The sequence below is a fragment of the Epinephelus moara genome, chromosome 6 (assembly GCF_006386435.1).
Source record: "Epinephelus moara isolate mb chromosome 6, YSFRI_EMoa_1.0, whole genome shotgun sequence".
Taxonomy (NCBI): domain Eukaryota; kingdom Metazoa; phylum Chordata; class Actinopteri; order Perciformes; family Serranidae; genus Epinephelus; species Epinephelus moara.
The window spans coordinates 23,653,405-23,677,547 of record NC_065511.1 but is presented as its reverse complement, the minus strand read 5'-3'; the positions used below and the strand labels follow the sequence as shown (position 1 = coordinate 23,677,547).

General features: G+C 40.5%; 2 protein-coding genes and 1 long non-coding RNA gene across 4 annotated transcripts; 1 reads left to right on the top strand and 2 right to left on the bottom strand.

Annotated features, from left to right (window-relative positions):
• Positions 1-2,763: 2,763 nt before the first annotated feature.
• LOC126392386 (uncharacterized) lies at positions 2,764-4,871 on the bottom strand. Of its 2 annotated transcripts, XR_007570177.1 has the most exons (3): positions 4,624-4,871; positions 3,352-3,436; positions 2,764-3,049 (listed from the first exon to the last, which is right to left on the bottom strand). It is a non-coding gene; the product is annotated as an uncharacterized LOC126392386 (long non-coding RNA). The 2 variants fall into 2 exon arrangements; XR_007570176.1 differs by lacking the exon at positions 3,352-3,436 and having other exon boundaries at positions 4,624-4,863.
• A 426-nt stretch (positions 4,872-5,297) lies between these two features.
• LOC126392385 (C-reactive protein-like) lies at positions 5,298-7,629 on the top strand. The gene is made up of 5 exons (XM_050047758.1): positions 5,298-5,618; positions 5,759-5,813; positions 6,461-6,563; positions 6,663-6,948; positions 7,082-7,629. The coding sequence occupies exons 2-5, from the start codon at positions 5,759-5,761 to the stop codon at positions 7,301-7,303; spliced, it is 666 nt and encodes a 221-aa protein (XP_049903715.1). The 5' UTR covers positions 5,298-5,618; the 3' UTR covers positions 7,304-7,629.
• A 6,193-nt stretch (positions 7,630-13,822) lies between these two features.
• On the bottom strand, positions 13,823-23,856 carry steap4 (STEAP family member 4). The gene is made up of 9 exons (XM_050047757.1): positions 23,668-23,856; positions 23,458-23,565; positions 20,755-20,825; positions 20,210-20,294; positions 17,544-17,822; positions 17,357-17,451; positions 17,114-17,267; positions 16,810-16,980; positions 13,823-14,169 (listed from the first exon to the last, which is right to left on the bottom strand). Exons 1-9 carry the CDS (start codon positions 23,854-23,856, stop codon positions 13,912-13,914), a joined length of 1,410 nt encoding a protein of 469 aa, XP_049903714.1. The 3' UTR covers positions 13,823-13,911.
• Positions 23,857-24,143: the final 287 nt, after the last annotated feature.

Genomic DNA, 24,143 nt, shown 5'->3' with positions numbered 1-24,143 from the left:
TCATGAGTTGTTCATTTCAGCAGGAGGAATGTCACCTAACATGGTCAAGTGCAAATGTGGGGCAAGCTTCATTCAGAAAATGTTACCAAACAGTAAGAACGAGACGCACCACAGAGCCTTAGTCTTATGGTTTGGACGCTATGTAAATAGCCTTCAAAGCCCAGCAACTTCCTGAGGGCCTGGAACTATAGATTGTAGATCTGCATTTTTGTATGCCGCCACCACTCCAAATGATAGCTGACCTAAAGAATAACATCCCAGTAGTTAAAAAAGTCATTTCACAGGGATTGTGATGCTCAAAAAAAGGTATCCACTGATTTACAGATGTCTCTTTCGCCATGTAAATCAATGGGAGAAAGTCTTTTTGGCCCATAGGGCATCACGTGCTGGTAAAATTAAATGGTAAAACCCAGCCACTTCCTGAAGGCCTGGGACTATGGATTGTACTTCTGCATTTTCATATGCCGCCACCAAGGACACAAAGAGAAAAGGCAGACATAATTGCGATCAAAAGATAAAACTAGGCAGAGCTGATCAAATATAAACCTAGATTCTGTTATGGCAGCCTATTGTATTACTTTTTGGTAGTTATATGATCATTTGTAAACAAGAAGTGGTTGTCATACTGTTTCCTGTATTGTAAGAACAGAGGCTGAAAGAACTAAGATCAAACCAAAGCAGTGCTGATCAGACATGAACAAATTTCTGTTGCTGCGTTGCCTGCATTGTAAATCAGATTGTTTGTTACAGCCTGCTACCATGTTGTTACTGCAGAGAAACGTCAGGCGCAGTGCGTTATGGTAGTCGTAGGTTTTCCACCTCTTGAGCAAAAACGAATGCCACCGCCCTTTTCCTCTGTTGTCATGTAGCAGCACCAATTTCAGAAGTGTGTGCATGTACAGTATAGACAGCCCCGTTTTAAGACCACCTTTCCAGCAGTGACATATTTCTTTCATGTCTTTATACAGTCTCACTGATTGTCCTGACCTTACTTTAGATGCAAGAAGAACTGGATTCTGGATGGTGTTACTATAACAACATCAGTGAGTTTTTATATAGGATACCAAAAACCTTTAAAAACTCAAGGGTACATTTTACAGATAAAATCCTGTGTGTATTTTTCACGCAACTTGGCTCACAATATGTGTCCTCATCCTCAATTTCAGTTGTTTGTTTATGCTCATATTGAAGTAAGCCTTCATGGTTGGACTCGTGTAATCGTATTATGGGTCTCAGGGTTGCCTAGTTGTGTGAAATTAAACATGAGTGCAAATGATGAATGTAAGCTAGCTTGTTTCACAGCTTTTCTGTACGTTGCTACATCTTAATTCTTTCCTAGGGCCATATTATAATACCCTATCTAATTTATACATCAGCGCGCACACACACACACACACACACACACACACAAACACACACACAGAGCAGGAAATAGGCTAAAATCAACAGCAGTCCTTTGGTAATAGGAGAACAATACAATGTGAGAGGGTGTAAGGGATTGCAGATTGTGTGTGCAGATAATGCTGTTAGATGCTAGATAACAGGATGCCTCTGACTAAATGTTCCGCTTTGGGCAAAAAAAGGCGCTGCATATTTCTCTTGTAGCTTCATGGCGACAGCTGTTCCATCCTCCTCCCTTCCCTCCTCTGCATCTCGATCATCTGATTAATCTCAGTATTGTGAATACTAACTTCTCGTTCCCGTTCCTCCACACCTGCCATGCTGCACCTGCCCACAAGTTGTCCCTACTGAGTCCGAGTCACATGTGTACCCAGCTGCTCCTCGTGTGCTGCCTGCTGCACTATATGAACAGAGTGTCCAAGATGTACATGCATAGTTTATGCGCTATGTTTGGTGTCTCTGAAAATAGGTCAAAATCTTGATTGTCTCTTAAAAGTTCAGCCAGTAATTACAGCATAATAAAGTGACACCTAAGTGAGATCTGTGCTTTCTGAATCGTGGTTATGTGTAGTGTAATCCTAGTGGCATGTGTCTTTGCTTATTTACTTCATTCCCAGTCAAAGCTGGGCCATCTGACAATGAGCTTTATGCAAAAACCAGTCAGATTTGTTCTTAGGTGGCATGCATGACTGATTTACACCAATATAAGGCATTGTACTTAGGATTTTCCCTTCAGTTCAACCAAAGTTCACAAGTGGTGCAGATCTATTGGATTTTTAATACAATATCAATATAGCTAAAGTAAAGCATTTAACAAAAATGAACTTGATGCATAATTAATATTCTGGTAACCATATCATCATCATCATGTCTTGTCAATTCACTGGCCATTTTCCAAAATTTATTTAAACATATGATTTCTATATGCATATTTCAGCACACCACCTTTTTAGGAAGATTCACCGAAAGCAACTTCAAGTTCTTTATGCAGGTTACTGTCCAGCATCATCCTCTGTTCCACAGCACACCTGGTTTACATGACAGACCGAAGGACCTGAAGCTCTGCGGTGCGTCTCGTTCTTACTGTCTGGTAACATTTTCTGAATGAAGCTTGCCCCACATTTGCACTTGACCATGTTAGGTGACATTCCTCCTGCTGAAACGAACAACTCATGACTAGTTTGTCCGGCTCAGAGAGTTTGGTAAATCTGACTCACTTATCTGAGCCACATGCCAGCTCTCCTGGTGCCTTCTGTATACTGTACTAAACAATAGCAGTTGTTTTTTTGTTTTTTTCATCGGATATAAAAACCTTTTGAAACCTTAGAATGTAACAATCGGTAAATGATCTCCAACATTAACTTCAGTGTGATTGAAGAGTGTTTATTTCTCTCTCTCTCTTGTCCACCAACTACATCTCATCATGTCTGAAAGCTCAATCAAACTCAGAGAGATTTTTCCCCGCTGACTTGACTGTGCTGTGTCTAGTCGTCTCGGTCTGATCCCTCTCCAGGGTTCATCCCTCCGGCTGATCTGCCATTCTCCAGGAAACATTCGCTCTGAGCTGCAGGCTTCTCCCCAGTCACTACTGGATCTCATCACATCAGCGGAGAGAGGCGCACGCAGACTCCTCCATCACTGAAGTCCTCTGCAGAGAGGATATAATATTTGGATGTGACAGCACAGATTGGCTGTTGTGATGTTAATGTCCTGCTGCAGCAAGTCATTTAGCTGATCGAGAGCGTGGAACAACACACGCTTTAGTAAAGCAACCAATCAAAATGTTAATAAATCCACTAAAAACAATGGCGTCTGTCCGTCTTATATAAAACCTGATGGCACAACCCTGTCTCATTACATTTGTATGTTTGTATGTAAATAGCTTTTAATTATGTTGATGTGGCAATGCAGTTGCTGCCTTTCACACAACTAAACACTAAATTTATGTACCTTCAGAAGACAGGTGGTTGTTGAGGATGGCTAGTGGACAAGTGCAGGACCTTGACAGCAGAACATCAGATTCACATGCAGACTCCTGTTTTAGGTTTAGGCAACAAGACATTTTGGTCAAGGTTTGGGAAACAGCATTTATTATAGTTAAATGACTAAAAAAAAAAAGCAATAAAAAATAATGCTGTAGTCACTACAAGTGGATACTGTATTGCAAGATTTTATGCTGATGACTGAAATACGTTGTCAGTAAACATGTTGGTGATACATTCAGTATCAACATTTTTGCATCTTGCCAGATACAGTAATTTGCAACATTTCCTTGTTAACAGAAAACGTAAATTTGCTCAACATTTCCCTCAAACATATTTCCTGTTTCAAATTAGCTCTATATCTAGAGACAGGGCTGGATGCCATGCTCCTGTAGCTTATTGACTCAGCGTTGCTCGATACATCAAACCAAACTAAAGTTTCTACAATACAACAGTTTGAAAATATGTCCGATGTCCTTAAAACTCAACCTGATGATTAATTGCTGGGGTGCACTACTGATCCCCATAAAGACCTGATTATTATTTACAGCACGCTCATTTCAATGAGCCGCATGCAGCCGGTTGTTTACCAGTACTGTACATATGAAAAACACAGTAAAAATAAAACACTTTGTATAATGCTGTGACCTATTTTCTGAATGACAGGTATCAATTGTGACTGCAGCCAAATGCCCTTTTGATGATTGATTTTTTGAGAACAAGAGAACAAAGGGTGCGGGCCTATTTTAATCCTGGGCTTCGTGAGGTAAAGGCGTGATATGTGTGTGTTTGTATCTTTTGTGTAATCTGTCACTGCTTTGTTTTATTTACTTATTTCCATTTGTATTAATTTAATTGCCATTATTACATTTGTTAAATGTCCCCTTTACTTTTTCATAATAACTACAGAGGTACAGCTGGATGTGTGTGATTGTGATACATTTATTAAAACAGCATTAAAGGGGAACTAATGTTTATTTCAACCTGGGCCCTATTTCCCGATCTACTTTTGTCTAAATGAGTGATAGGCTGTCCAATATTTGACATTTCTCCAGTAAGAAGCTAGGGCTGACCTGCCTGCAGCCTGTGAGCGTGCGCTATATTAAATAATAGGGCACTCAGACAGCGTCAAACAACGTCAAAATACGTCCACTAACACTGCATTTTTTTCACACAGATAGATTGTTAGTATAATTATCGGACAACATAACGGAAAGGAAAAATGAATGTCTGTGTTTACCTTTAGCTGGATTCGGACATGTTCCTCTGCCTGTTGCTGCTCCCTCCCTCTCCTTGTCTGCTCTTCAATTTCAATGAGCTCTGCATCCGTCTATGTCCGTGTACTCCATGTTCACATAAATACAGGCGGTCATCAAATTCAAATGGCTCATCCAGATCCAGCTGGTCAAAATCGGGTAAAAATTCAGCCATGACTACTCCAAACAGAGTAACTCCTCGCATTACGTAAGGTCACTCCAGCGGTAACTTCCTGCAATAACTCAAATCTCGCGAGACGTGAGATTTCAGAGCCAGACTTTCACTCTCTGAGTGAGTGTTTTGACTTGCTGCAACAAATATGTGCGAATTTTTACCCGATTTTGACCAACTGGATCTGGATGAGCCATTTGAATTTGATGACCACCCGTATTTATTTGAACCAGAGTACACGGAGGCAGAGCTCATAGAAATTGAAGAGTGGACGAGGAGAGGGAGGGAGCAGCAACAGGCAGAGGAACATGTCCGAATCCAGCTAAAGGAAAACACAAACGTTCATTTCTCCTTTCCGTTATGTTGTCGGATAATTATACTAACAATCCGAGCCTATCTGTGTGAAAAAAATGCACTTTTAGTGGACGTATTTTGATGTTGTTTGACGCTGTCTGAGTGCCCTCTTATTTAATATAGCGCGCGCTCACGGGCTGCAGGCAGATCAACCCTAGCTTCTTACTGGAGAAATGTCAAATATTGAACATCCTATCACTCATTTAGACAAAAGTAGATCGGGAAATAGGGCCCAGGTTAAAAAAAAACATTAGTTCCCCTTTAAAAGCCTGTAATGCGCATTTGCCTGCTCTCTATAACAACACTGTATTGTTGTGTAAAAGGGAAGTGTTCACAAGGAAGTAACGCAAATCCATGACTGAAATGCACATAGACGAGGAATGAGGAAACAGGGAGAGTATAAAACTCACACCTGTTCACTGTTGTGCAAAACATCCTGACACAGGCCTGAAGGTAAGCTCACAACATGATGTCCAATGCAAAATAGAGTAAATTGAGGCGACTGAACTTTTTCTATCTGCTGTATGTTGCATCATGTAGGAACACAACAGGATCTGATTTATTATATGTGTCTGTATTTGTCTTTGTGTCAGATGGCGTTTTTGCTTCTCCTGGTGATGCTGACGGCATGTGCTGCAATGCCTCAAGGTAAAATATATACATAAATATTCTTTATTTGACAGAAGGAATGCAAAAGGAATTTTGCAATAAGCTTACGCATGTACATGTACACAGTTTTCCACAAAAAAAAAAAAACAAACAATTTCTCAAAACGAACAGAATGAAAACAGTTGTATGGGCTAATTGCAACTCGTGAAAACTTATGACAGGTATGTCTAAATTACTAACGTTGCGTACATCTGTCATTCTTGTTCTTTTTAATCATAAGATTGTTTCGTACTGCACAGGGTATTTAGATTTGTGTGTGTGTGTGTGTGTGTGTTATAATATGTTCTGCGTATCTGTGTTCATTTGTTGCATTCACAGACTCGACATCAAAGCATGTGATATTTCCACTTTCATCAAAAAATTAATTATTCTGTTTGCGGGAGGAAACAACCCACCTTTAGATCTAAACAGAGAAACGGATTTTGTTAACCATACATGTTGACTCGACTTCATGAAAACTTCACAACATTTATAAATCTCAAATGATGAAGGGGCCACACCATGGCGAGCGGTGCTCACATGTTTCCCATTTGATTTCAAGCATCAGTGGTTCATATGCTTCTGTATGTTCCTACAGTACATGAACATTTAGCATTTTTATTTCTTCTTCTTTTTCTTTTTGGTAGATCTGTCTGGTAAAATGTTGACCTTCCCGGAGCAAACCAACACGGCAAATGTGAGACTGATAACTTCAGCACAGAATTTCAGTGCTGTAACTGTCTGTCTCAGGTAGTGTTTAAAGTGCAAAATGCATGCAAGAACTCACTATAACTCTGACTATAAAAGTATTACATTTGATTTCTTTGTTTTTTCTTTCAATTCCTGCAGATCATTTACAGACCTCAACAGAGCCCACGCACTTTTCTCTCTGGCCACGTCCTCTGTTCACAATGCCTTCCTGATATTTAAGAATGCTGATGTGATTGAGCTCTATGTCCAGGATAGAAGGGCCAATTTTGCAGCAGATGACTACAAGCTGAACGTGTGGCAATCTGTTTGTTCTACATGGGACTACACATCTGGTCTGGTGCAGCTGTGGTTAGATGGAAAGCCCTCAATTAGGAAATTCATTGGTGGATCAAGAATCGGTACACCCATTATCATCCTCGGACAGGTAATTCATGAACATTACAGTTTATATAATTCCAGAAATGTCTGTAGACTGTTGAATGTTGATTCCTTTGACGTCAGAACACAAATTGTACAGCACAAAAATGTTTTTGTCACAACTCTTGTAATCACCACAGGAGCAAGATTCCCCTGGTGGGAGGTTTGATGCTGATCAGTCCTTCGTTGGCATGATGTCTGATGTCCACATGTGGGACTATGCCCTTTCAACCTGTGAGATCAAGCGCTACGTGGAATATCTGAACTTCACCCCGGGGAATGTGCTCAACTGGAGGGCGTTGGAGTTTGTCACCAATGGAAGAGTGCTGATAGAAGATCAACAAATGGCCTGTATGATGTAGCCACAGTACAGCAAGACCTTAAGTAATACTCCATACAAGGTCTTTTCTTTTGAGTATAACACGCTAACACACTGTAGACGTAAACAGTGGCTCTAAAAAGTTTGTGGCTTAGTCTTAGGGAACTGCGGTGGCTTTAATCAGCTTGAAATTAAAAAACGATCCAATTTTACAAATTACAATCCTTATTTCTGATGCCAATCTTCCCTGTAACTGTGCAATTGTTGTATGTAATCATGTGACCTTTGTGATACATCTTCGGTCTGTCATGTCTGCTGTTTTTTGTGTGATGTTCTTCATGACAGCTCATTAAAAATGACACATTTTGCAGTTCCTGTCTCATGTCTCTCATTCTGACATAAATCATTTGATAATATTTAGCACATCAGTGGAAGGCAGGGGTGCCCTGGACCTTTTGGGGCCCCTTGATAACTGCTTAACAAGCCTTGATGCAACACATTTCTTTTCATCTCTATATGTTTTAGAGGCCCAATCCAGCTTTGGGTCCCAGAGGTGCTACAAGAGGACTACTTTAACATTACATCTTTCTGCTTTAGCCTATAGGCAATTAGAACGTAAGTCTATGAAGGCACTGGTACTGTCTTCGGTTGCTGCATCAGTGTCTTTAAAGGAATCATTTCCATTTAAAATCCTTTTTTTGTCTGCACCACTTTTATTGTTTAAAGTTTTCATTGATTTTTGATCTTGAACTCTGAAAAAAAAAAACAATTTATGCAAATTATGAATGAGTATTATAAGTTTTTCCTTTTAAATGGACACTCAACAAAAACATAAACGCAAAATTATTGTTTTTGCTCTCAACTGTCATGAGTTGTAATAAAAGATCTAATACTTTCTCCTTGCACAAAAGGCTTAAATTGTGTTTAAATTTTGTGCACTTTGCCAACTGATTCATAAACCATACACCAGACAGTTGTGGCACATCAAGACTGTGATTAAATAAACAGCATCATCTTTTATTTAAACTTGTTTGCTGATTATTTATTTGTTGTTATGTTATTATTGTTTTCATTATTTCTTTTTCATGTTACTTTATCCTGTTGACTCAATTAATCTGTTGTTATTTTTTCTATCGTTGCCTGTAAGGTGACTTTAAATGTGTCTGGAAAGGTGCCTATGAATAAAATGTATTGTTATTATGATTATCATTATTAAACAGATTTACTTGCCGTTGTCACAATCAATAAATAATAACCTGAACAACCTGGAAGTGGAGGTCCTGGGCTGGTGTGGTTACGCAGGATCTGCGGTTACGAGGACGGTTGGATGTATTGCCAAATTCTTGGAATCAACATTGGAGACGGCTTATTGTAGTGAAATAAACATTCAGTTCACAGGCAGCAGCTCTAGTGAACATACCTGCACACAATATGCCAATGGCAAGCTCCCTCAAAACATGGGGCATCTGTAGCATTGTGTTGTGTAGAGTGGCCTTTAATTGTGACCATCCCAAGGCACACCTGTGTAGTAATGATGCTGTGTAAAAAGCATCTTGATATGCCACACGTGTCAGATGCATTGATTATGGATTAATCCATAAAACAAAATCTGAGGGAGCTAAGCCTTTTGTGTATAGAACAAATACAATTATATATTATATATTATACAACAGTTAGTTCCGGCCCTGCAATGTGATTGGTCGAGAGACAGTAAAACCGTGACGATATTGGAGTACAACATCACGGTTATTTCACTGTGTATGTATCACTCCGCCTCACAGCTGATTGCAATCAACAATCAAATCAAAACTGACGGTTAGTGTCAGCAGTTAAGTTGCATCCCTGGAAAAGTATTTAAACAAACTTCCACCAGATGCAAATGACCTTTATCTGAAGCCCAGGATGACAGCAGCTCACACAGACAATATCTGGTACACTAAAGCTCCGCTGGGAATAAACTCACTCGCACAGATGCTGCCGAAGATGTGTAAAGAGGCGGGGACAACAGCTATCTACACCAATCACAGCCTCAGGACGACTGCCATACAGAAGCTGTCAGATGCGGGTCTTGAAGCTAGGGAGATCATGACAGTGAGTGGGCACAGGTATGATGTTTTAACGTAGCCTATGTGTAAAGTTAGTCTTCTAATTAGGAGTTGGGCCCTAAAATATACCTTTTGTCTTCCAGGTCTGAGAGCTTGATAAAAAGCTACTGGAAGCCATCCATGGAGAGCAGAAAACGATGGAGCAACATACTGTCAGATCAGAAGGCAGAGTTGGCTGTGCCTGTGAAGCGACAGTCCACCATGCAGTCACCAGAGACTGCAACGGCAAAGGCAACGGTGACAGCGGAGTCCTGAGGGAACTATTTTTGTTGCCGGAAGACAAATAAAATGCTTAAATTATCTATTTTGTCCTCATTTTTCAACATTTCTTAATCAGCCTTGCTAATTTAACTGTTGAACTGTTGTATAAAAGCAATATCACACTCGAGCTCGTGATGTTATACTCGTATATCGTCACGGCTGTGATTGTCTTCGGCATGAGGCCGCAGGCCGAGTGCCTATGACCAAATCACAGCCGTAGTATAACATCAGGAGCTCGAGTGTGATGTTGCTTAATTTTATTTCACCTCTTGAAATATGGGAGCAAAAACAAAAGTGTTGCGTGTTGATTTTTGCTCAGTGTAATTTTGTTACATTTTGGGAAATTCTTTGATCAAGTAGTTTATTTTCTTCCATTCCATATACACTTTGAATATCAGCAAAGTTTCCCTGCTTCCCCTCACTGGTATAATCATTAAAAAGCAAAAGCAGCATGTGTATACATTCAGTGGGCTATATCTTAAGTAGCTAGCTAGCTAACCCTACACTTTTCAGGGTTTGATTTTGGTTTTGGAACAGGGAAGAAACATATATCTGTTTCCAACCTTTCCAGGTAACGAGTATCATTAATACACGATGTGCCCCAGGCACAACATTTAGCTCCAAATCCACAAAACCAGCCTGAAAATGAAGGAAATCTGAAACAACTGCATTAGAGTCAACGGAGCACAGCTGTGTTGTTGTAGGACCCTGGTCTGAGTTGCCCCAATCTTTATATTATTTTTTTTATTACACAAGGGTTTTTTTTGTGTGTGTCAGATCTTATTTTCATTTTTTCCATGTTTGCTAAACACGCATTTATTTTTCTTCTTCTTGCCTTTTTTTTTCATATATCAAAATGGTCTCATTCACAAACACTCAGTAATCCTCCTACGTAAGACAAGCAAGACCAGAAACCTGCTCTTTGAGAGGCCTTTTTATTATTTAAAAATGTTTAAAATAATTCATTGTTGCTTTCAAGGATGCAGTTTCCTCATTTCATAGTCATAGTCAGTTTATTTGCCATTTGCAGTAAAATACCACATTGGAAAACAATTACGAGAGATTCACATTTAAGACATAAGGGACCATAAGACAAACATTTAAATGAATAAATAATACAAACAGGTAGGTACATAACGGACAATGCCCCCAGCGATACACCCACATCATCTAAAAGATTACAAGAAATTTAAAAGTGCTGCCAAGTTTGGAACAAGGAACAAGGAACTACATATCAAGTCTGCAGATCTGGGTAGTGCCTTGGCATTCATCATGATGTGTTTTGTATTGTTCAGTTCATTAGAAAGAAATCCCACCTTTCCTCGTTTCCTTATTTGCTAGACTAAGTTTCCTGCTCTAAGTGAATTGCAGCATATGCTCAAACTATATGGCCCTAGCGATGCTGCAGGCTACTTGCAAACCTCCAGGGTTTTTCCACAATAAATTAGGCAGCACGATAGGAGCTGTAGCAGTAACACTACTCACCTTAAATGCCCCTCTTTTGACACTCCTTCTGAATCAATTAAGCACTATGTGCTGCGTGAGAACTCGGAAAAAGCCCCTTGTGGTATGCTAGCTGCTCACTGATGTAATAGAGGGCAATTTTTACCTCAACAGACGGAGAGATTGAGAGTTGGGGCATATTGTAAAAGTTCAATTCAGTGGACAATGAGGAACACTGTCGCCTCGGATGCCATTTGCCCCCTTGATGTCCAGGGCCACAGTGCATGTACCCCATGCTGTGTTGAGTTATATAGTGTTAAGTGCAATCCTGAGGCGTTACAGAGTTGGTCCTTCTGATCTGTATGAAAAAAAACTGTGTGTCAAGAATTACCATATAGGTAAAGACTTTTATTTAATCTATTTCAGGTAGCAGTTTTTCTTTTAACCTGGAGAACACATAATTCAAGGTTCACAGAAGGCAGAAATTTTTAATTCAAAAATCAATCTAACAATGGATTAAAAAACAATCCATGGACCATGGATTAAATGGTAAAAACTTCTGTCAAAACAGTTTATTTGTGTTTAAATAATGTTTTACAGTTGTAAAAAATGTTTCTGTTCAGCCTTGGATTTCTCTGAATGAAAACACTATTGTTACAAGACAAAACATCAAGACAAAAACAAACCTATTAAGTTTCTTTTGAGATATGTTATCAGGTTTGCTTGACAGAAAAAGATGAATACAATATTGCAATCGGTGTTCAAAACCAAAATCTGAGACAATAAAGAAAAAGCCTTGGGCATGATTAACATACATCTTGTTTTATTAGAATTTCAACTACACAAACTCTACAGAATTAGACAAGAAACATCAAGTAAGTAAGATCATTTTGTTACAAAAGCAAATATGCAAGTTATGCCCAAACTTTGGCATAGAACAAGGCAGCAAGTCATTTCATTATACACCTTTCATTAAACATCCAAGTGAATCCTGGTGAGCTCATCATAATCTCTCTTTACTCGCACTCTCACTGTGTCACTGTTTATACAATATCACCTGACTTTCTGGCAGTGCACATGTGAGTTTTCCCTCACAGATCTACCACTTTAATATCAAAGAATATCCACGATTGGCAAGTGCCAGTCCTCACCATGACCCCCTTGCCCTAATCCCTCCAAGACATGTCCACATGACGAGTACTAGCCAGTCACTGCGTGGATGTAAATAGCCAAATAGCTGCAGAGGGACTGTTCTCACCTGGGTGCGAATAGACACACTGTTGATTTTAGGCCCATATAGAAGTGTGCCTTCATGGCTGGACACAGGGGTTGCCTATAGGTGTGTGAAAATAAACACGGGTGGAAGGCTAGCTTGTTTCACAGCTTTTTTTTGTACGTTGCTGCATCTTAATTCTTTCCCAGGGCGATGTTGAAATACTTATCTCATTTATACATCAGCACACACAGCAGGAAATAGGCTAAAATCAACAGCAGTTCTTTGGTAATGGGAGAACAATACACTGTGAGAGGGTGTAAGGGATTGCAGATTGTGTGTGCAGATAATGCTGTTAGATGCTAGATAACAGGATGCCTCTGACTAAATGTTCTGCTTTGGGCAAAAAAGGCGCTGCATATTTCTCTTGTAGCACCAGACTCTGTCATGGCGACAGCTGCTCCATCCTCCTCCCTTCCCTCCTCTGCATCTCGATCATCTGATTAGTGTTGTACATACTAAGGTGTCTTGTTCCACGCCTGCCATTCTGCACCACCAGCCATCACTATTGACTTTGCCACCTCTGGTCATCACCTGATCAAGTCGCCTGCCTACCCAGCTGCTTCTTATCTGCTATCAGTGTATACAGAGGGCAGCTCATAGACTGTCTACGTTGCCTTCATTATACAGCCTATATTCCGCTCTGCCTCCTTGTACATGCTCTGATTATCTACCTGCTTTAGCCCTCTGTAACCCTGTTTTAGATCTAGAAAAGACTGTTTTTGTAACACCTGTTCTTCTTCCTGAGCCTGCATTTGGCTTCCAAATCTGTGCTCCACTGTGGTGTTGGCACCATGTATACGTGCACCTATGTGTGCATGTGTGTCGACTCTGCAGGTGGTAATATAATTAGCTTAACCTTACTCTCCTTTGCACTGTGTATGTGCATTTGCAGTGTGTTAGTATACACATTTGCACGCCCTTAAGAGGCAGGCAGGTTTGGGCAGCGCAGTATTTGTGTTAGAAAACAGGGAGATCAATAACATCCTGAAAAGAGAGCGACCTCAGGGATACAATTGCACAACTTGAAGGGAGAGGAGAGAGGGAAGCGGAAACTGTTGCCTATGTTTATCAAAACAATGGATGTCAGCGGGGGATATCAATCTATTTTTTACCACATTCTGTGAGAAAGCAAAATCTGTTTTTTTTTTTTTTTGTCAAAGCTCAAAGGAAATAGACATTAAAACATTTATATCCACGGAGACCTGTCCATTTGGCTGAAATAAACTATACTTTTTTGTTTTGTTTTGTTTGGCTATTGCACAATTGAGAGTAGGCAGTGCCGACTGATCAAAGGACACAATCACACACCAACTGAGCATGGACAAAATTATGTTTTCTGAAGTATAACTCATTCTACATACCAACTTTAATATAAAGACATGTTTTCCAAACAGATGACACTTCAGAAAATTAATAGCTTGTGCTTTATTTGCTAAATGAAAACATATTGTAAATCATTTGCCAACGTTATGACTGTATACAAATTACAAATGTGTCCCCCCCCCCCACAACAATAATGAGTGAAACTCAATAATCAGCAACCCTGATGACTTCAGAGGTCAGAGTTCACAGGTTGGTGGCCTTACCCATCTCCTCCTTCGGCTGGGTCCTCTCCCAGCCTTGACGAATGCGGGTTAGGCTTCGATCCACGCAGGGGAGAAGGATCAACGCCTTGAGCACCAGCACCACAGAAGGCACAATCAGACAGAGCATGTAGCCAGGTGGAGTGTACCATTTGTAGGTAGAGGGACGAAGGAATTTGTTCCAGCCGTAAATGTAGCCATGTGTCGTGCATATGATCAGGGTCAGGTGGCCCAGTTTAGACTGAGAAAAAAGAACACATCACATATAATGGAAATATTTAAAGAATAGGAAGATATTTAAAGGTCCAGTGTGTAGCATATAGTGACATCTAGTGGTAAGGTTACAGACTGCAACCAAGTGAAACTTCGACCGTGTGCCAAGCATGTAGGAGAACCGCAGTGGCTGATACGAAAACATGAACGGCCCTACCTATTTGTCTGTGGCGTAGAACAACATCGCAGACTATAAATGGCTCATTGTTAAATAACAAAAACACAACAATTCTTATTTTCAGGTGATTATACACTAATAAACAACCTAGCTATAAATAAGCTATTATATACCATTTCTGTCGATAGATGCCTCTAAATCCTACACGCTGGTCCTTTAAGGAAATACGCTTATCTATTTTCTTGTCTGTGGTTTTCATACAGACAACAGATATAAGTTAATTAGTGAGCTTTAGAGGAGCTGGTACAGTAGGTATATTTTGTGTCCAGGTTAGTTGTTTTCTCCAGTTGTCAGTCTTAATGCTAAGCTAAGCTAACCAGCTCCATATTTAAGGAGCATCCATAGATATTAATCTTCTCATCTAGTCCGTATTTTCTTATGTGTTGTGCATCCGTCATTTAATAAAAATTGTTAAGCACAGAACTGCATACTGAGTCCAGTGTATTTTATTCATTGTGAAAATTTGCAGTACAAGAAAAAATGGAAAGACACTTTTGCACCCTTGCTTCTCTCCACTGGAGGTACACTCCCGACTGTCACCACTCTCTGCCTGCATCGAGCATGTGGCGCAGCGGCTACCTGAGCTGTGCAGCGATTAAATTGCACTCACTGCTGTTGTGTATTTCTGGATAGGCTAACGCAGGAACTGCCCATTGGTTCGACTGCCCATTGGTTCGACATCCCATTGTTCCGACCATATTAAACTCATTGTTCCGAAATCATCATGATGCCCTGTGGTTAAGGTCTGGTTAGGTTTAGGCACAAAAACCACTTGGTTAGGGTCAGGAAAAGATCATGGTGTGGGTTAAAATGAAAAAGAAAGTGACAAACACATAAGCCGTGAGCCTGCTCCGCCTCAAGCCGGTCACGGCCGTTCAGCACCGCGGACAGTCGGACTAATGGGATGTCGAACCAATGGGCTGTCGAACCAATGACATGGACCCGGCTAACGCTACCTTCTCTTTGTTTTGTGGAAGATTTCAAGGAGGACACAGCTCTCATATAATTCCACTTATTTTTCTTGCTGGCTACCTATCCACTTCTGCCCTGTTCCTCTCTCATGTGGCGGATGTTTTTTGTCCCACAGGTTACGCCACATTTTCTTTACTGCCTCTTGGACTAACAACGCAGAAAACTTAACCTGTTCTGAAAACGTTAATGGCAGCGGAAAGTTTTTGAGTTGGTGAGGAAACAAGATTGACCCAACGTGAACTCGTATTTATTTTGAAATGTGCAACAATTTCAGCGTGAAAGTTCTTAACCCTCAAGAAAGCAAATAAGCATTTTTTTCTACAACATTACACTGTTCCTTCAAGAGTTTCACTCTGCCATGACGTACTGACTGATATACATAAATAACATTATTACTTGCTAACATCTGTTTTTCTTACAGAAATTGGTTAAATTAAAAATCCAATACAACTGATACTATTTATAGAAAGCTGTCACACGCTGAGCCTTTCAGTGGTATTTTTCTGACAGATGAATGTCTGACTCTTTTCTTTGCTTGTGGAGCCCACAAGTGTTACAATAAGCTAAAAATTCAAATTGTTTCACAGCCGTTCCAGAGTAATTGGTTTTGTAGCACCAGTGGCCTTTGAGGCTTGGTTATTGTTAATTACTTGGATAATGTGCTTTCATTTACATTTTTAGCATTTGGCTGCCGATATTTTCATCCACAGTGACTTAGAGTAAACAGCACAATGAGGAAACATTCATATTAATGTAGTGCAGTAATGAACGCTGCCCCTATAATGATAATCAGGGATCTTATTTAACCCATTTAGAACAGCAAATCCTTCTTCTGTGCGCGTTAACATTCAATAATTTTCATGCCTCTGTTGACAACCCCTGAAATAAAACAGTTTATGTAAATTGATACCTGTAATTATATGTTTTTCCACAAGTCTCCTCGCCAGATCATACGGCTTATCTTGACCTAGACCTCTATCGTGGAGTCTCATTCCCTGCTTGAGGTCTACCTATGGATCTGACCTTTACTCAAATGGACCTGTGACCTGTATTAACAATCTCCTCCCTGCGGATTATACCAGGTATCATAATTCTATTTAATGAATAACTTAACATTTAAGATCCTGGGCTGGAGTCAGCCAGGCTTTCACTCTGTGTGCCTGTGTTAGGCAGTTAGCTAACTAGGCTCCGGGGATATGACTGCCAGTGACATATTGCTTCTACAACACTTTAATAACTCGGATGAAAACTTGGAAACTCCAAATATAGATTACCACGGCCCTAAAAGACGTTTTTTACTGATAGTAAGCACATGACTGATAACGTCTGTAGGCCTTAGGGTGAACTCAAACACACACACACACACACACACACACACACACACACACACACAAACACACACACTGTAAGTCTAGCACATGCACATAAAGGACTGTACATTTCCAGCTGCGCTCTGACCTGAATGAAGCTGAACTCTCTCCAGCTGAGAGAGCCTCCCACAGAGGGCAGGGATGTTAGTCCTAGCAGGACATAAAGAAAGAAGCCCAGGATTCCCAGCACGTAGAATGAGTCCTGTGCCCATGCCTCGGTGTTATCAAAGTAAAACGGAGTGGTTTTATTGTTCTTCATCTAAGAAAGACACAGAGAGAAAGACAGTGTTGTAAAAAAAAAAAAAAAAAAAAAGGTTAGCTTTGTGTCATGATTCTCTATGTGCAGGATTGTAGAAACACTGCAAGGCTTGAACCAGTCTGCTGTACAATACCTCATCTACCACAAGCGTGATGAGCTTGTGTCTGACAGCATAGCGGGTAGGAGTGATGAATGTATAGATGGCATGGAGAAAAGCATAGCCCAGTGCAATCAGACCCATCTGCTTCCTGCACAGCATCCAGCGGTCCAGCCAATCAGGGAAACGCCTAGAACATGCAAATACGAGCTGGGCCTCCAAAAATGATACACCTTTTACACCAAATTGCACAGGTAGTGGACATTTTTGATGTCTGACCTGTACTTGGTTCCTCTGTAGAGCTGTAAGAAGGCAGCTATGACACCAGGCAGGTAACACAGCGACAACATGATGAGAGACACAATGGGAAACACCTGAAAAGTGGGCGATAAACAAAGAATCCTTTAAAGTGACCACGAAACACCATCGAGAGAGGACACTAGACCAAAGGGGGACACGTCTTTACCTTGTTGCCCAGGGACACCGGGATCCTGAAGGAGATGTCTTTCCCCTGTTCAACATACCCGTAGATGACATCTCTGATGAGGAGATAGAAGAAGAAGAAGGCAGTGAGGCCAACGGCCACACATAGCGGCAGCCTCCACTCTTGGAACAGCCGTAGGGGGAAGTCCTCCAGCTCTCCGGCTGCAGCAAGAGACCCTTTATCCAGAACAGTGAGGCCCAGCTTAGTGGCCATCTCTGCTACTGCCCGCTTTGCTTCTGCACTGTTCCCACACAGGTACACCTGGAGCATGAAGCAGTGGGTTTTTTTTGGTTTTTTTTAAAAGGGCTGCTATAGTCATGGGTTGTTTCAAAAGTAAGGCTGGTGATGTTCTGTTTTTTTTGTTGTGAACAAATACCATGAAATGACCAAGACCAACAAGTTAGTCCATCTCTCATAATGTTTCAACTTATTAACACTGTCTGTGCTGCTCAGCCCCAAGCCCACTGGATCCATACATTCATTCATTCATTCATTCATTCATTTCCCACAGCCCAGTGACATGCAGGTTAATTGGTGACTCTAAATTGGCCGTAGGTGTGAATGTGAGTGTGAATGTTGTCTGTCTCTATGTGTCAGCCCTGTGATAGTCTGGCAACCTGACCCAAAGTCAGCTGGGATAGGCTCCAGCACACCTGCAACCCCTAACAGGATAAGTGGTTACAGAAAATGAATTAATTAATGTTAAATACATTTTTCCCAAAGATTGTTTCTGGTTTCTTTTTTCTTTTTTTTTTGGATACATTTGGTTTTAATTGGTCATTTGATGCAGTAAAATGGGGTGTGACATCATGACTGACAGCTTTGTGTGGCAGTCATTGTGCTTGCATTCAAAAGTACTGCTCACGATTGGGCCAGATGGGGTGTATGGGCAGGAACTCGATTCTGTAACTCTGCTGTGCAGACTATGGCTTCATATTACTTCACCGGGGTGAGATAGCAGCGCCTGTACCTGGGATATTTTGGCATAATTCTTCTACAGTGGGAGGAAGTGGAGACATGTCGTCCATCTTTATACACAGTCTATGGTCTCAAGTTGCCAATCAAAGCTGTAAACAATGAGCAGCTCACAGAAGAGGAAGTCTTGACCCGGATATCCACTGGCTGCACTGCATCTCAAAACTATAGGCCTCCAGAAGAAAGAATATGAAAAGTTTCGGCATGTGCGAGTGGGTCTTATTATATCTTTGCAATTATAAAAATCATCAGTCAGTAATTTCAAAAAACAAGCGCATGTTTTCTACCAAAATGCCTCAGAATAACAATAGAAATAGAAATGTTTTCCTCTTGCTGCATTCTGCTCAGCTTTTGTTTTTTAGTTGCTAATAATTACTCTATGCTTATTGTGAGATGACTCACCAGCCCTGTTTGCAATATAAAGCGCATGACTGCACCGAGTGTACCTACAGCGTCTGTCTACAGAATTACGCTTCTTCTGTTGATCACCACTGTGCTGTTTCAGTAATCTTGAGATGAAGCCCCTGGAAGTGTGTGTGACTGTGTAAAGACACATGCATACTATATGCTGCTCAATATGTAATCCCATTTCTAGATCTTCACTGTGCTGAAGGTTATTAACACACTCACAGCTCTGTGATAAGACGATTAAGTTGTTTGTAAAAGGGGAAAAAAATGAATCATACAAAGAGAGAGACTGAGAAAGCAAGTGAGCGCTAGAGAGAGAAAGAGAGGGAGCAGTTTGACAGGCATATAGTGGAGTCAGTGGGATTGAGCAGTTTTCCCCCAGGTGTGTGTATAAGTGGACCGGGCAGCCAGCCATGTCTCCCTACATTACTGCACCAGTAACAGCAGGGGACGGCCGACAGACTAAATCTCCATCTGAATGTAAATGTGACAGAGCCACAGCCCCGCTGTGGATCTAATCAAATTGCCGGCCGAGGAATAGCGCACACTTACAAGCATGTGCGTGTGAATATATACTGTACCTACACATGCACTGATAAAGACACACACGTTCAAACACTCCTGTTCTCTCACAGCTACCTGTTTTCAAAGAAAATAGAGCACTGCAGTGGTATCAGTGTGTGTGTGTATGTGTGTGTGTGTGTATGGGGCGGTTGTTTGTGTTGAAGAGGATTCGAGGCAGATTCAGGTTTGGTCTCCAGAGGTTCCAACATGTTTGTGTTTCTCTTTGTAGCTGTGAAACGGAAGCTGCAATAAACAGTGGTCTTTCAACTTTGTAACATCATTAAGCGTGTTTGTTTGTTTGTGTGTTTATACAAGCACTGTCCTCGTTTCCTCGTGCGTTGTTATGGAAAGACGGCAAAATCAATCATCCACAGCAACACAAATGAAATCAATTCCCTTCCTAAATTCTGCGTGGTGCATGGTGAAGCGTTCATATCCTATTATTAACAAGTCTGAGAGCCACTTATCCCATTGTATTCCAGGAAATGTTGAAAGCTGTTATTGTTGCCTGGTTTGAAGTCAAATATGTCTCATCACGAAAAGCTCAAGTTGGTAATCTCCCCTCCTGTTTCTGCTCTGTCTTTGTATCTTTACTCCAGTCAACCAAAGCCCTCCTTAAGGCCCAGAAGCTTCCTGGCTCTGTTTCGTCTTGATCCCACTGACATCTTTTAACAGATTCCTGACTTCCACTCCTCTCTCACCTGTTTTCCTGCCAGAAGTCCATTCTGCAGGGCCCAGGCAGACAGTGTGTTAAAGCCTTTCACCACAGCAGCTCCAGGGACCAGTCTGAGGAACACACAGCAAGGACTTAAGTTGCTTTTGTTTCTATCTACAAATACACAGACAAGGAAAGAAGGGCCACAGAATGGTGAGAATCAATGTTTCCACTTGAACTGAATAGACACACAGCAGGCCATCCTGCCAAGGGAGCTGCAACCCCGCAATTTTTTGTCATTTCTTTTGGATTCAGTTGAGAGTTTTGATGTCTCATGCTCTAAGTGGGTTTTAGGAGCACTTTCCCAAAAAGACAGCCAGCATTTGAAAAAAAAGTGGCACCTACTGTTGCAGAATGATTGTTGACATTAAACCCAGAAATGAAAAGTTAGCTTCGTTTTTTTTTTTTATTATCAGATCATGACTGGAATAAAACATTATATTCACGAGGATGGAAGTGTTTACATGCACAGTATATTTATCAGTGAGACATCCTGCATTCCTTCTCCACACTCTCACAGGAATCTGTTACCTCTGCAGGTAGGCGGCGTTGGTTTCTGGGTACATGTCTTTCTTCAGGTTGTTACTGAGGTCCACCAGCACCTTGTAATCAGACCGTAATCAACCCATCGAGTGGAGGAAACAAAAGAAAAAAGGAGTTTAATCAGTTTAATTAACTCTTATCTTGTCTCATACATATTCCTATACAATAAAGATAGAGCTGAGTTATTCAGAAATTATGATAAAGATGTGAACAGAGCTGATTATCCCCCTTTATGAGTCTAGAAAATGCTGATCGCGCAGTGACAAGAGTAATACCTTGCAAACTACACTGTTGCTGTAATCACAATACTTTTTTGTGTAATGGAGTAAAATGGAGTACATTACAAATATGTTTTTTTCTATTTTGATTCATTTTACAGTTCAAGTATGCCTCATCTGCTTTTTTTTTTTTTTTCAGCTTTGGCTCAGGAGGAAGAAGGGGTCGTCTACTAATCTGAAGATTGCCGGTTCAATCCCTCCTCCTCCAGTCCACATATCATAGTACCCTTGGGCGAGATACTGAACCCCAAATTGCTCCTGAAGGCTATGCCATCGGTGTGTGAGTGCCTGTGAATGTTTTAAAACTGAGTAGCAGCTGGCACCTTGCGTAGTAGCCTCAGCCACAGCTATAGCAGTGTCTGTGTGAATGGGTGAATGGTACTCGTAGCTGGAAATCACTAGAATAGAAAGGCCCTATACAAGTGCAAGTCCATTTGCCATTTACTAATATTTTGATTTTTATTGAATTATATTTACTCTATTTCATTTTTCCACCTCTGAATACCGTTTTCTTTTTGTTTTTTTTTGTTTTTTTGTAGTGATGAAATGTTTAAATCTTGGTATTCACATGTAAAGCACGTCATGAAATCAGCCCAGTCGCCAGAATAAAACAATGGCATTGAACATTTTTGCAAACCATCTTATTAACATTTCTAAAGTGACGTTCAGATTACATGTATATGAGCCGAGTATCTCATCAAGAGGAGATGGATGGTGGATGGCGGGATGGCTGCCAAGCAGCAGACAGCAGACAGATCACCGTCTGAGACCAACAAACATCCAAAAAAGGAATTTTGTAACAACAGGTCAGGAGATTTTCAGCCATGTTTGTGGTGACCAAACCCGATATTTTAAGCCAAAACCTGATGTTTTCTAACCCTAACCAAGTGCTTAAACCTAACCACAGTGTTGTAACAGCATAAAATGACAATTGAAATGTAAAGTTATGCATGAAATGCACAAATATAACACAGGCCTATCAGTGGTTTGCAGAAACATTTAATGCCAAAATTCATTCTGGTGATTGGGTTCATTAAATCTGAGTATGTGGCTGTGTATAAAGTTTTATTGATCGTCTCTTGAGCTACATTCTTTGTGTTTAACCCCTTCATTCTGCGTTCAAGATGTATTTAAAGTAAAAACAACGTAAAGCTGGTGCTCATTTTATGACGATCAAGGAGCGAAGTGTAATCCATGTAATCTATTTACAGCTAACAGCCCAAAGACTGGCTGTGTAAAGAGTCTCATGTAATACTATATGTTGCAATGCGGTACACAGAAACCAGAACAGTTACTGAGGAATGTGTAAAGAATAAAGCTGAAATGAAATGAACATTAATTAATAGCTAACAAGTTTCAGAAACTCTGAATCATGGATTAAATCGTGGCTAATGATAATTTACCTGAGAGAAAATATAATGTTAGATTCAACACGTTAGTCCCTGACTATAAATCTGCATACTGATCACTTGGTTCCAAACCTGGTGGTCGGGACCCTTTGAAAGCATCACAGGATAATTTTGAGGGCTCTCAAGATGACTATATTTGGAAGTCATGGATAAATATATAGTATACTAAGACAGGTTTATATTTTGTAAGACAGATATTTGGTAATTAATATTATATATTTACATGAGTTATTTTTGTGTGGCAAAGTTAAATGGTAATAAAACCCACTCCCTTTTGGGATGTGCAGATCAAAACAACTATACACTGACAATTACTTTTAAATTATGCTCTTCTTAATTTGTAAATATTACTTTCTTTCTGTCCGTCTGCTTGTTTGTATTCATGTCTTTTATTTACATGTTCGAATTAAATTACAAATATCAATATATATCAAATATTAAACTGGATACTTGCACCTCCTCAGACCTCTAAAGATTAATTAGATGAAAGAGTCTGACAGAATGTAATTATTCTTTGCTGTGACAATTCAACAGTAAACGTTTTAAGGATCACTGACTTACTTGATCTGTATCAGGTGATAACACCTAACCAAAAATGTTTTAGTGCTTCTTTATTATACTGCATACATATTAGTAACTATTTTTCTGCCCATAGTTCATTACTGTGCGTCATTACTCAGAGAGCATCATTATCACTCCATGATTACCTTACACTTACTTCAGTTTTATAACTTATTAAACAAGTGGGCACTAAAATAACAACTGATATGTACGTAATAACACAGTGCTGGTTAATTATTGTTGACATGCCACTTATCACCTGATTCAGAGGTTACTGGGAGCATATGTAGATTGTCAATTTGCAGATTCACAGATGTGGAGGAAATATATTCTAGTATAGTGTCCTAATTTAAATAGCTAATACATCCTGATTTGTTCCCTGTTAAATGCCAAGGATTATGTGTGCCTTATTGTTACAGATTCTGACATTGACTCTTAGTTACCTTTCCTGCAAGATGTGGTGCCATTGTCTCCAGGAATTCATAGTGTTCTCTGTGAACACAAACAAAGATCAGACTGGCTGATTGGGCTGCTGCTACATGACTCATCACCTGTTAAAAAAGAAAACCACACAAACGTGTCTGAGCTGCATACACACACCTTTTTGTACATTTTGACAGACTGAAAGTGCTGTGTCATGCCATGTGTTGTACCTGAGCTCCCTGAGGCAAGGGGCCACAGCTGTGAGGTCTGCGGCTGCCGTACACCACCCTGTAGCCGGACTGGAGCAGACGCAGGCCCAGAGAGCGCCCCAAGTCCCCCGTCCCAAAGATACACAGCATCTCCGGCGCAGGGGCAGCTGCTGCGCCCAGAGGATGCAGTGACACACTCTCAGGCTTCATCATCTCCGGTGCGCCATTTGCCTCCATCATGTTCACACTCTGAGTTTGCTTGGTCACTGTTCCCAGCTGTGTAGTTATATTGCTGTGGAATCTGACCTTTGAGCGTGCACAACAACATGGGATTCTGATCATTGTAAGAGTAGGTGTGTGTTTGTGTGGGAGGTCAGGGTGAATTTATTTATTTGTTTATTACACCTAGAATCACATTTATAGGAGCGTGTGAGCATGCGTCATGCCATATGATTCTGTATTTGTCACTGTGAGTCGTCATCGCTCCACTCAACAAT